This window comes from Terrapene carolina, unplaced genomic scaffold (genome assembly GCF_002925995.2).
Source record: "Terrapene carolina triunguis isolate 2854851 unplaced genomic scaffold, T_m_triunguis-2.0 Scaffold62, whole genome shotgun sequence".
Lineage (NCBI taxonomy): Eukaryota > Metazoa > Chordata > Testudines > Emydidae > Terrapene > Terrapene triunguis.
In genome coordinates this window covers 59,036,959-59,049,914 of record NW_020664413.1, presented here as the reverse complement: position 1 = coordinate 59,049,914, position 12,956 = coordinate 59,036,959, and the positions used below count along the sequence as shown (strand labels likewise).

General features: G+C 49.5%; 1 protein-coding gene across 1 annotated transcript in view; it reads right to left on the bottom strand.

Moving 5' to 3' along the window:
* Positions 1-12,163, bottom strand: part of NRP2 (neuropilin 2) — a 122,959-nt gene extending 110,796 nt beyond the window's left edge. The window contains exon 1 of the mRNA XM_024206359.2: positions 11,465-12,163. Within this exon, the coding sequence (XP_024062127.1) occupies positions 11,465-11,537 (73 nt within the window). The 5' untranslated portion in view covers positions 11,538-12,163. The remainder of the gene's footprint in view (positions 1-11,464) is intronic.
* Positions 12,164-12,956: the final 793 nt, after the last annotated feature.

The window sequence follows — 12,956 nt, the reverse complement described above, 5'->3', positions numbered from 1 at the left end:
AGACATGAATGAACTATGAAGTTTATGTACCTCCCTACCAAGTCCCAATGCCTTGATTTAAGGAGCTCCCAGTAGCTGGGCGACATGCAGACCCTTTGAGTCCGTTTGTTGTATGTCAGAGTCCAAGGAGAGTGAGAGTCAAAGCTCCTTGCAGCCAAATTAGGAGCATCTGCAAAACATCAGGGCTGCCCAGGCACGGAGCCGTAGGCTGTTTCCGTGGTGCCCGCCCCTACAAACTGTGCCTGTCATCTGGCCCACAGAAAACAAATGAGCTTTATCTGGGTCAGGAGTATCACTCAAGTACATCTGAGTTAGGAATAAATGAGATCAAAGAGCCAGTGTTCCCCGAAACCACAGCCAGGGAGAAAGAAGGATGCGCGAAGCGGGCTGTGAGATCTCTGTCCGAGGGCAAAGAGACAGGAGGGGAGGATGAGCAGTGGTTGCTTATTGGTGGTCAGGGCTCCATCCCCTCAAGCTGCATTCGTTATGTACTTTTTTTTAAATGCCATGAACACTGCAGCCCGCGCTCCACTCCCTCCTCCCTCACAGGCCCGAAGATCTCTGCTCCTCGGAATTCAGCACAAAGGAGAGATGCCCTAAAGCAGTGTTTCTCAAATGCGGCCACCCTGCAGCCATGACAGCCTCCTGGGTGGTGACGGGTAGGGAAGCAAACTATTGGCTTCTTCCCCTCCCTCCCTTCCTGTTGCTGCCTTGCACCGCCTCTGGAGACACGTGGGGCACAGCGCTGCAGGAGCAAGGTGAATTCTCGACCCACCTTGGTGGCGCTCAGTGGTTAGGCGGCAGGCTCCAGTGGCGGGACTTTGGGAGCCTGGCTGCATGGCTTTTCTGGCCATGTGGCCTCAGTTTTGGGCTCCAGCCCCCCCGGCTCTGGACGCTGGCCCCTGGCTCAGGTCCCGGGCTCCAGCCGTGTGGCAGCAGGCGTCAGCCCTGGGTACTGACCCATGGCTCCAGCCATGAGGCAGCGGGCTCCAACCCCCGGCTTCAACTGTGCGGCCTCTGGCTCTGACCATGCAGCAGCGGGTGCTGACCCTCGGCTCCGGCCATGTAGGCTCCCCCCACCCCATCACCCCAGACCCTTGCTGCCTCCCCAGGCTCCCCATCCATCCCCCTGGACTCCCACTGCCTTCCTGGCCCCACATCCATTCCACCATCGCCCTGGTCCCTACTACCTCCCCCTCTGACCCCCGATTTAGGGCTTAATTTGTCCTGGGGCTTGCTGAGAAAAAGTGTGCTGTGAAAAGCGATATTAATGAACATACAAATATCACTTTTCACAGAATTATTTTTATTATTGAGGCCACACAAAAAAACCCACCCACATAAATAAATGACAATGATTTAGATGTGTATCTGTGTGTATTTATTCGTTTTTCCTAAAGTTAATTATGTATTTTAGGGGGAAATGTCAGTGCGGCCACCAGCAAGAGTTGGTGGCTGCACTCTGAGACCACCAAAAAATGTGTTGTGAGAACCCTTGCCGTAACGGCTCCTTTTCATGCCAGCACATATCCACGTATAGCTCAGTAACGAAGGGATCCTGCCACAGCCTGAGTGCCCCTTGTGAAGAGCAGAGTGCCCTCAGCTCCCAGGGACGTGAATGAGAGTTGAGGGTGCTCAGCGCCTCCCAGGATCAGACCTTCAGCCCCAATTCAGCAAACCATCCCCATTCAGTAAAGCACTTAAGCACGTGCTTAAGTCCTCTGCCTGGGTAGGAAAAACTAGTGTTCTAACATCTTGGTGGATTCATTATTATTACCACCATCCACAGTGCTTTTGAAGTATCTATATAGGTTTTTATAGGGTTCCACATCACAGTGCTATCTGAGCCCCTACCATATGATAAAATCCTTGCCCCAGGGAAAAAGAACAGGAGTACTTGTGGCACCTTAGAGACTAACAAATTTATTTGAGCATAATCTTTCATGGGCTATATAGCCCACTTCATCAGATGCACGAAAGTCCACGAAAGCTTATGCTCAAATAAATTTGTTAGTCTCTAAGGTGCCACAAGTACTCCTGTTCTTTTTGCGGATACAGACTAACACGGCTGCTACTCTGAAACCTGCCCCAGGGAGTTTCCAATCTAGGAATATGAACAGGGATCAAACACCACAAATGTGGTATCTCTGATTTAAACATTGCTTAATGATCTGTCAAGGAAAGACACATAGCACAGGGGAAAGCTAATAAGGTTAGCTATTTTAGCCCAAAAGTGGAGGTCAAATTTAACTGAGGTGTCACATTGGTTTGATTTCTGTTGTGGGATAAAGTTTCAAAGGCTTCCTGAACAACTTAATAGATACAGATATACACACACATGTAAATGCACTTATTTAGCTATACAGCGCCTTCTGTAAGATGATCACAAAGTGATTAAGCACATGCACACACTTTTCAGGATTTTATAAAACGGGAAGTGCCCCAGATGCCACCCCGTCTCATCTGAGTCTCTCCAAGCTGCACTCAGAGTTTAACTAAATTTCATGCTAGAGCCACAGCTAAGCCGATTGTAAGGGCTCTGTCTGTGATCTGAACTAGGATTTTGTTTTATTCAGAGTGACTTCAGCCTGTCACGAGACAGCCTCATAAAAACTCTGTCTGGGCTTAAGCAAAAAAGAAACGAGCCAATCCATCAGGCTAGGAATGCAGCCGTTCGACCACTTCCTAAGGCAACTGGGAAGAGATACAATATATTTACTTCCTAGCACTGGACAGCAGTGAACGGTGACCTCCTGGTAACTGATCAAATGGAACTGTTCCCTGTGAACTTTTACAAGGAAAAATCATATTAACTTTTTTTAAAAGTGACAAATTAAAAGATTTCCAATCTTTGCACTCTTCCTTGCTACCTTAATCCAGGGAGGAACTTGAAATAGAAACCTAACACTGGGACAACTAGAAACTCTTCCCTGAAAATCACAGGGCCAGAACCTCAGCTGGTGTAAATCAATGCAGCTAGATTGATTTACAGTAGTTGAGGATCTGACCCCTAGCCTTTAAAAATTCTCATTTCATTTTTAAAAAAATGTTACTTTGATGAGATTTCACATCATAGCCATTTCACATAATGCCACCTGCACTAACCTCATTATTTGTCATCTGATATCATAAACAAATGCAATTCCAATAGGGCAACTGATCTAATAGTGTTAGTTTATATTTATGTCCACTCTTCTCCAGACCTTACTGCAAATGTAATTCTGGAACCATTGGTGATAGGTCTGGAATTACAATTCATGGCTACTCCAATAGTCATTTGAGTGGAGGAACAAACAACATTAGAACTTTCAGGTCAACAAGGAACAGTGTCTGTTTCCACTTGCTTTTGTATTATAATTCCGAGCAACTGAAATTGCAGAAAGGACTACTACTGTTTCATAGCAATATCTAGGGCCTGCAGAGTGCTTTTCATCTGTAGATCTCAAAGCACTTTGCACAGGAGGTATCATAACCTCTGCTTTACAGATGAGGAAACTGAGGCACAGAGTAGTGAAATGACTTGCCCAGGGTCACACAGCAGCACTGGGAGTAGAACCCAGGTCCCCTATCCACTTAGCCACAGAACACATAATAAGCAAAATATTGTGATCATCTTCCCCCTGCAAAAAGGCAGGTGGGGGGATAGTGGAAGAAGATTAAGAGGCAATTGACTTCCATGAATTAAGGAAGGGACCGTGCATTCACCTAGGATACATGTGTAAAGAGCTCTGATCTCTTCTGATGACAGGTGTTATATAAATCTGAAATTATTAATTATTATTATTATTACTACAATGTCAAGAAGGAGATCCTGCATCTTACCCCCCCATCCCCACCCCCACCTCCATAACACCTTCCAGGATGATGTCTTATTTCCTTCTGTATCCAACACTTATTGTTGCAATCCCCATCCAGTCAACTACCGTTCCCTTCCTCCCCTTCACGGGGCCAGGCTCTCCAAGGAGAAGGATCCTTATCAGAGGACCTGCTGAAGCTACTGAGCAAGTTAAACGGCTTTACATTGAGCATTTGGCACTGTGCTGTCTAACAGGCGTGTCAGTAGCATGCTAATATGCACCGCCACACTGGACACAATCCCCCTGCTGTCGTCTTCCCCCACTCTTCTGGATTAGATCGTGGTTCTTTTATGGAGACACAGGAGGAGATGGTATTATTTAAGAGCCTTGCTGGGCAAAAGCTATTTTGTCTTTCTGAGGGCTCTCTCAAATGCAGCTACTGCTAAGCCTTCATACCAGAGCAGAAGTTATTACACATTCTGGAAAATGCCTTAAATACATTGTTTCCTGCTGAGCAAACATTCAGTGGTCAGGGAGGAAAGGAAGGGTGGGTGTGGCTTGCACATGAACATGTTTCTTTACAGCTCTCTCTCGCCCTCCCCACTCTGGAAGAGAGAATTCCAGGCCAGGGCTAGGTTCTGAGGGATCCCTCTAAGAAACACATGCGAACTGAAAATGAATGGCATTGGCATGGAAGCCTATTGGCTTATTAGTCCTATCATGTAGAGGTGGGCCACAGAAGGCCAGGTTTTCAAAACCCAAACCAAGAGTGGTTCACAGCCAGGTTCTGAAGCACCAGAGCTCAGCGTGTCTGTATACGAGCTATCACTTTTGTCTTACCTACATCATGGGCAAATCAGAAAAGACCCAAAACATGGATGGTTCAAGCTTTGGATCCTATTTTTCTTGAACCATCAAGTCTGGAGGGGAAAGGGGCAATTCAGATAAAAGGTTCCAGTGCTGTCCACCCTCTTCTATTAATATGTGGGTTCACTTTGCATGCCAGCTAATGCAATCTTTATCACGATCCCTCCCCACGACACTTGGATCACTTCCTCTACATCCCTCTAAGGAAAAGGAACAGCTCTAAGAGACCATTTTAAAAAAAAACTAAAGGCACAAAGGAAAATCCTTTCCCCAAAACAAAATTTGTAGATGAAGTCAAAATGACAGAAGGTCACCTGCAATTTTTTTTTTAAACACCAAGTCTTTGTTTAACAGCCAGGATTGGGGCCCAGTCCTACATGCCCTTATGTAAGCAGTCCCATTGAATTCAGCTGGACTACTTGTGTGAATAAAGGCTTACTGGGATGAGTCCTTGTTTTTGAGGGGAGCCAAACAGGTTGATCAATCTGGACCAATTCCTGAACTCCTCCTTCAGACAAAACTCCCACTGAAGTCAGTTCTTGTGTCTATCTCTGGAGAACAACTTGGCCCTTTGAGACTTTGATGTGACTTTGACTTCTGGGAGATGACCATTTGATTCTGATTGTGATTAAAACCATGCCACTGTAGCCCAAACCACTGCAAAACTGTGCTAGCAACAACCCTGATCTGTGTGGATGCCGCTACCACAGTTTAAACCAGAGTGTGTGAAGAGGGATTTTGAAAATAACCTAGTTATCCCTTTGTTACAATTAGAAATGTGTCAAAGGGCTCTTGTATGATGAGAGTAAAACTGGAGCTGTTCACGCCTCCCCCTCACTCCCCAGTGTGTAAATTCTGTCATCTTTCCCTGCTTTCTGGATTAGAGACCCCAAGCGGGAGACCCCAAGATGTGAGGCTTGCCTTTGCGACTTCATATCACAATGGAAGAGAGTTTAGCAGCTTGCAGTTTTCTCTCACACTGCTGCAAATGGCCCCCACCACCACTGCTAAATGCTTGCTTCAATATTTCAACTTCAGATCGGATCACGGTGTTCAGATACATACGATGTATTTATACAGCACAGCTGGTCTGTCAGAGGTCACATAATTTGGCAGCCGTCCCAGCGCTTAAAAATTAATTTTTCCTTATTAATACAACTGGGGGTCCCACAGGATAGGATCCCAGCCTTATCTGAACCTGACAGCTTCCTAAACCCTGTGAAGGATGCTTTCTCCTCTAAGGCTATCCGAGATACAAGGCCACTGTGTCCGGGAACCCAACTGCACTAGATCCGGTTAGGAAGCCAATCCAATGGCCTGTGCAAAGTGACATACTGTTGAAGTGGGGGAGAGCTTCTTCTCCAGCACAGCTTCCCAAAATGGAACTAGTTTGCTTTCTGATCTCAGCCCCCTTAGCCTGGCACAATGTACCTAAAGCAAAGAGTAAATAATGGGAGGAGGGAAAGCCGGGAGATAGAGATGGAAAGTGTCTCCTCGAGCCCTCTGGGGAAAAGCATGTCTGCCTGCTACAGCAGACGCCACAAACAATGATAATTCTGTGCCAGAAAAAAGTTAGAAAAACAAATACCCCCTTGACATGGGTTATAGTCCCTCACTGAGCACATACTCATATGTTTTAATGAAGCTCTTGGCAACTGCCGGATTTCTAGTCTAAAAATCCTTTCTCTCCCAGTAAGTTTTCAGTTAACAGCATAACAGGTTTTAAAAGGCAAAGCAATGAGTGTTTGTGTGCCGCCCACGTGTGTGTGCATGCAAGTGGGTTGTTGGTTCTGCTAGATTACAGAAGTCATTTCTAAAAATACCAGCTTTTAGGAAAATATTTGAAAGTCTTTACAAGTGAGCATTGCTCAGAGTTGCATAAACATCATCTGAATCACTCTGTACTTGGGTCACTCAAAACCTTTACTTTCTTATTTGATTGGTTTTGCAACCAGCTGAGGGAAGATGAAAAACACACAGACATCCAACCATCAGATTTATCTTTCCAGGGTCTCCAACCCACTCCCTACATAGTTATCTTAGACTTTGCTTGACTACAAATAAATTGGCAGCTGCAGTGTTTATCTCTTACAGTAAAAATGACTGGAAGAGGTTTTTTTCTGTGTGGATTATCATATTATTGTCTATTAAAAAATCTCTCCCCTCTCTATTTACATCCCTTGGGGGAGCTTAAAGAGGGACTCTCATAATGGGGGAAAGCTTTCAAATACACCAGACTTCCAATATAAATCCATCCACCTCTGACATGTTTTTCTTACCATGTTTGCTAATTACTAAAACTACTTGTATATAAATCAGAGTGTGTGCCCTGTCACAGTTTATCGTCTCTTATTGGATTACACAATGATGTCATATTCCAGTATTTGTGATATCACAACCACTTCCTTGACAACAAAAAGTCTCATGTCAAACAGGATGAGAACTTCATTGCAAACGCAAACAGCTCCGGAGGCTGGATTGCGGGGAGGAGGAAGGCACTCACCCAAATATTTTTATTGAACTGCATGGCACCAGGGAATGGTAATGGATACAGAGCCCTTCACCTCTAGGAACCTGATTCTGTATCTACTCAAGGACATGAGGGCACACAACACATAACAGAATCAGAGTTGCGTGTGTTGTTACCAATTTAGCTGTTTTCCAATGCCCCTGTAAATTCGAACACCCCTCTAATTTCAATTCCTAGGGAAAGTACTGAGACTTGTTTCATCAAATAAGGGTGTCCCCCACAATGTCCCCTTTCAGACTGTGGAAAAAACCCTTTTCCCACACATGCCTGTGCCAGCATAGGAGAGAGTGAAGTATGCGTCATTCCAGTAACATCCACTGAATCTCCCAGATAGCAAAAAGAACAGGAGTACTTGTGGCACCTTAGAGACTAACAAATAGCAAAGTCTTTCCATTTTGTAATTTGAAGTGCAAGGCTTGTGGGGCAGAGGGTGGGGCAAAGCAGGAGAACTTGCAGGAGGGGCCTGTGGATTTCTTCACGAGACCTTTTTTAAGAAAAATAACTGTCATCTGGTTCATAACAAAGGCAATAAATGTCTTCTTTAGGAGCGTTATGAAACTCCAGGGATAAATCTGCTCTGACAGAGATGTCCAGGACAGGGATGAACTCAGTCAGTCAGGGGCAGACTGCTAAAATCCCCACCAGGGCATCATTTGAGCTGCTTGGTGGCATATGCTGTATGAGTTAGATCTGGCGTTCTCAAACTGTGGGTTGGGACCCAAAAGTGGGTCGGGACCCTGTTTTAATGGGGTCACCAGGGTTGGCTTAGACTTGCTGGGGCCTGGAGCTAAAGCCAAAGCCAAAGCCCAACCACCTGGCACCGAAGCCCAAGTCCTGGGCAGTGGGGCTCAGTTTACAGGCCCTCTGTCTGGAGCTGAAGCCTTCTGGCTTCAGCTTTGACCCCACCACCACCACCAGGGCAGTGGGGCTCAGGCTTTGGCTTTGCCCCCCCCCACCCTCCATCTGGGGTGGTGGGTTTGGGTGGGCTCAGGCTTCAGTCCCCACTCCTGGGGTCATGTAGTAATTTTTGTTGTCAGAAAGGGGTCGCGGTGCAATGAAGTTTGAGAACCCCTGAGTTAGATGGTCCTATAGTTGGAGGGAGGGGGCCCTCTGGGGAGGGTGTATGAATACATTTGCCCTCTAGTAGTGGGTGGGTGTGGTTTTGCCCTCTCATGGCTTGTCCAGAGGTAGGGGAAAGAGCCTACTACTATAATCAGCTATGGATTCCTTTCAGCGGACAAGCCTGTAGTTTTGGAGCTGAAGGGCCATGTTCTAGTCCCACCGCTGCAAGTGTGTGTGATTCAGTACTTGTGCCTGCTCCCTGCAGCACATATTTTCTTTACAGTCTCAGCCTAGTTCCTAAGTGAACAGATGTCCACATCAAACATCATCACCAGCGCTAATTGGCAAGGCCTTCTGAAAGGCCAAGGCCTGAACGGGCAGGGACTGTGAACTCCCACACACTCTCCCTTAGAAGTGTTCTGCCTGGGTCAGGCCAGGGCTGTGAAAGCCGGCGCCTACCTTTCACAAGCACTAAAATCACCAAAAAAAGAATCTTAAATAATAGCAAAAGAAACCAAACAGGACTGTTGGCGTCCAATCCCTTTGGTATAAATGATCTAGTTTCCTCTACCATGGCACTTCCCCTTAAGGTAGGGTGACCAGATGTCCCGATTTTATAGGAACAGTCCCGATTTTTGTCTCTTTTTCTTATATAGGCTCCTATTACCCCTCACCCCCTGTCCCGATTTTTCACATTTGCTGTCTGGTCACCCTACCTTAAGGGGGCAACACTAATGCATCCACAGACCAGTCACTGCTGTGCTGATCCAAACTAGGTTCAGGTTCTTTGGTGCCGGGGAAGAACTGCAGTTCAGCCCAGCTCCGGCAAACGGGAGCTTAATCACAGCTCTGATCTCCCCTATTACCTGCTGTTGGTTTTAGGGAGGAATCAGTCAGCTGAAATGAAGCATTAGCCAGCAGCATTTCCTCCTCACGTGGGAAAAGCAACAACACCCCCAGGCTCATTTGCAACTGAAATCACTTCTGGTGGAGCGAATGAGAGAGTCTGACTCTCTGACTGGGGGGGGGGGGGGGGGGGGGGGAGAGACATTTGCCCCCCCCCCCCCCAGTGCAGGCAGCCCCTCCAGAGAGCCCGGACCAGGAGGGGCTGGTGGCAGGGCGCGGTGGAAGCGAGCAGAGGTTCCCTCCAGTCAATGGGCGTCTCTGGCTGAGCGGTCTCGCCTCCGGCTTAGGCGGGGTAACCGCTGTGCTGGCAGGACTGGTACGGATCGCCCCGCCTTTCTCTCTGCTCCACCGGCCCAAGCAGATCGATGCCGAGTGGGAGCGAGGCTGCCCGTGCACACGAGAGCCGCAGCAGCCGCCGGCTGGAGGCGGGGGAGGGAGGGAGAGACCAGAAAGCCCTGTCTCGCTGGAGGAATGAGACTGGGTGTGTGGCTCAGTTCCTATCCCCGCTTGTTTCTGCACCGCGGGACACGCTTTAGCTGGAAACCCCCCCCCCCCATACACCCACCCCTCGGAGCTGGTCTGAGTGTAAATCCCATTCACAGGGTTTCCCTTGAAAGTTTCTCCCCCGCTGCTTTCGGTGCACGGCCCCCCGGGGGCAGGCGCGGAAGTTTCTCAGTCCGAGCTGGCCTCGGTGCGTTTGTCCGAGGTGCATCGCTCCGGGCCCCGTGCACGCTGCATTTCTGCCCGGCTGAGCTCTGTGACAGGCCAGGGGCACCCCCCGGCCTGCAGCCCTGACCAGGCGCCGAGCTGAACTTTCAGATGCAAACCCCTGGCACCGGTGTCCCCTGAGCCGGACTTTACCGCCCCACGTAAGGTGCCAGGAGGTGTCCGGGCTTCCCAGCGCCAGGCACTGGTTCTCCTTCCGCCTCGGCACACGCCCAGGGGGAATCAGAAGTGACAGGCTCCGCAGCCTGTGGTGGCACGAAGGCTCCGCTCTCAATGAAATAATGATGTTCACTGACATATAGCGAGTGCCTCCACGCGGAGCCACGGGGGAGCATGATGCTAGCTTAGCCTCGGCTCACCCCGCCTCCCGGCTGTTAGCTAGTGGCTTCCAGGACTTGCACATCTTTTAAGAACGACGATAAACAGTAGGACATGTGAGGTTTGTATATTTATTCTTGCGGGTTCTCCCCCTCACCGCCCGATCTGTCTTATCAGGGTTTCACTCCCTGCCCAGCGGTTAATGAGCCGGAAAGGGCTCTGTCAGATCTCCGGCGGAGTAATTAAGCAGAATGGGTTTAGTGTGCCCTTCGCCAGCGAGGAGGGAGTTAGCCAGCCACACTCCAGTCCCTCCACGGCTGTTCGGCGCAGCCCCAAACGTATTTACCGATTGTCAGAATTAAACAGTGGATTTGGGATTTGATCGGAGTCTCTTTGTTGCCCTTATCTCAACACAGTTTGTCCTCATCCCTCCACTCCTCTCTCCGCTCCCCCCACACCCCTCATTTTTTTTTCTCTTTTGGCAACTGCTTAGGACCGAATTCCATCAAGAAAAGTTTCTAACCACTTCAGAGGGCTCCTTAGACCTCGGAGGTCCGCACTGTTTGTTTTATTAATAAAAATGTAGATGCCCCAGCTTCTCTTTCCCTGGAAACGCAGACACTGAAGGGAGGAGGCGGGCATCCCCAGCTGCTACAGAGCGGTGCATTTTATTAGACGGTAGGCACAAAATGATCTGCTGAGAGCCATGTGGGTGTTTTTTGACACCGCCACCCCGTCTTAAAAACATACGAACTTTTTCAGATGCAAAAATAGGTTGCTTTCCTCCCTTGCCCATTCAACCCTTATTTAATTAGACTTGGTAAATGTATCTACAACCGAGTGGCTATAAATTATTGATGCCTTTCTGGCTGGGTTGGGGGAAAAAAAACTCCAGGGAGATATGTTCTGCTTCAAAACATTAAAAAAAATCTCCCGAAAACTGTAATGCAAAGGCTTTGTAGTTTTTTTTTTCTGTAAAAAAAAAACCTTTTGATTTATTCCATATGTGACATCTGAACACAGCCAAAGCCTGTCTCCGTGTGAGTGTGTTTCAAAACATAGACACCCAGACCTCAGCACACTGCATCCAGGGAGAGAAAAGTTGTGTTTCCAGCAAGGGGAGAGAGTCCTGGCTCTAGCTAAGCAAACCTGCTGTGGAATTGTGTAACGGGAAGAGAGGACGCCTCATCCCCTGCCTGCTTTCAAAGGCAAACGATTAACATGTACAGCTGAGGAAATTAACTTTTGGGTGTCTTACCTGCTTCGCCTAGCACTCCGGATCCAGCCAAGGACAGAGCTAAAAATCCCCAAACGAGAGGCAATGTATCCATGGTTAGCGGGGAAAGGGTGGTTTTCTCCCCCGCCGGGTTTGCTAGGGGCTTTCCTCGGGAACTGGAAGTCACGCTGGTCTTCACCCCGCACCTTAGAATTTCCTCGGCAAATGTTCCGAGTTGTCTTTCGCTTCTCCTCCTCCTCCGTGCCTTGGCGTCCTGCCTTGCCCCCGCTCCGCTGCCTTGTACAAACCCACTAGCAGGAGCAGAAGCCCAGGAACTCCTTCAATGCAGAAGCGAGGGAAACCGGCTGCTGCTTCCCCTCCACCCCCAAAACCGAGTCTACAAATCGCGCGTGTGCCTGCAACGCGCGTGTGTGTGTGACCGCCACAGTCCCTCAGCGGGTCATTTCCTTCAACGCACCATCGCCCCCACTCCCCGAGAGCCAGCGGCAGCAGTGACTCGCCCGGGGCATCGCACCGCCCCAGGGCTGGAGGCTGCCGGGTGGCGCCGCGGCGCGTGGTTTCCCTGCCCTGCGTGGCTGTGGCCGGGGCTCCGGGCAGTGGCACTGGGAGAGGCGGAGGGTTCACGTGCCGCTGGCCGGGCCGCGAGTGGTGTGCGCGCGTGTCTCCCTAGCCCCGCACACACACGCACACACCCCGCTCCCGCCTGCGTCTCTCTCTGGAGAGGTTCAGGCGCGCAGCGCTGGGAGCCTGCCTGTGCCTCCCTCCCGGCTCCTCGCAGCCTTTTCAGGCCGCCGCGCCTGCATGTCAGCGCGGAGAGGCAGAGCTATCCGATTACACGCTCGCCCAGGGCCCGCCCCTTCTGTGTTCCCCAGGAAAGCGGCCACCCGGCGGGCACCCAGCCAGCCGCACCGCCCCTCCTCTCCCCACAGGGCTGGAGCAGACCTAAGACGTGCCCCATCCAAGGGCCACACCTGGGTCCCCTCACTGACCCCAAGCCCCACTCAAGGGGGGAGGGGGAGGTTACTAACCAGGTTAGTAACTAACTAGCTACTAACTAGCTAACCAGCCCCTGGGAGCTAGTGGACATCACAGCCTCCTCCAGCAACCCCCTGGGCTCCCAATGCGCCCCTCCCTCCCAATAGCAGCTACAGGCTACAACGTAACAGCCACACTGGGTCAGACTAATGGTCCATCTAGCCCAGCCTCCAGTCTCCCACCAGTGGCCAATGCCAGATGCTTCAGAGGGAATGAATCGAACAGGGCAGTTATCAAGTGATCAGTCCCAACACCTGGCAGTGAGAGGCTTAGGGACATCCAGAGCATGGGGTTGCATCCCTGACCATCAGGGCCTATCCACCATTCTTCAAATAGCTGAAAGGATTTTGCTCAAACTCACCAGCAAAATAAATACATACAGAACCTCTAGGCTGAGACCGAGCATGACAAATTTTAGTCCCCAAAAAAGAGAATTCCTCACAAAGATATGGGCATATGAAGATGCAGGGACTGCTTT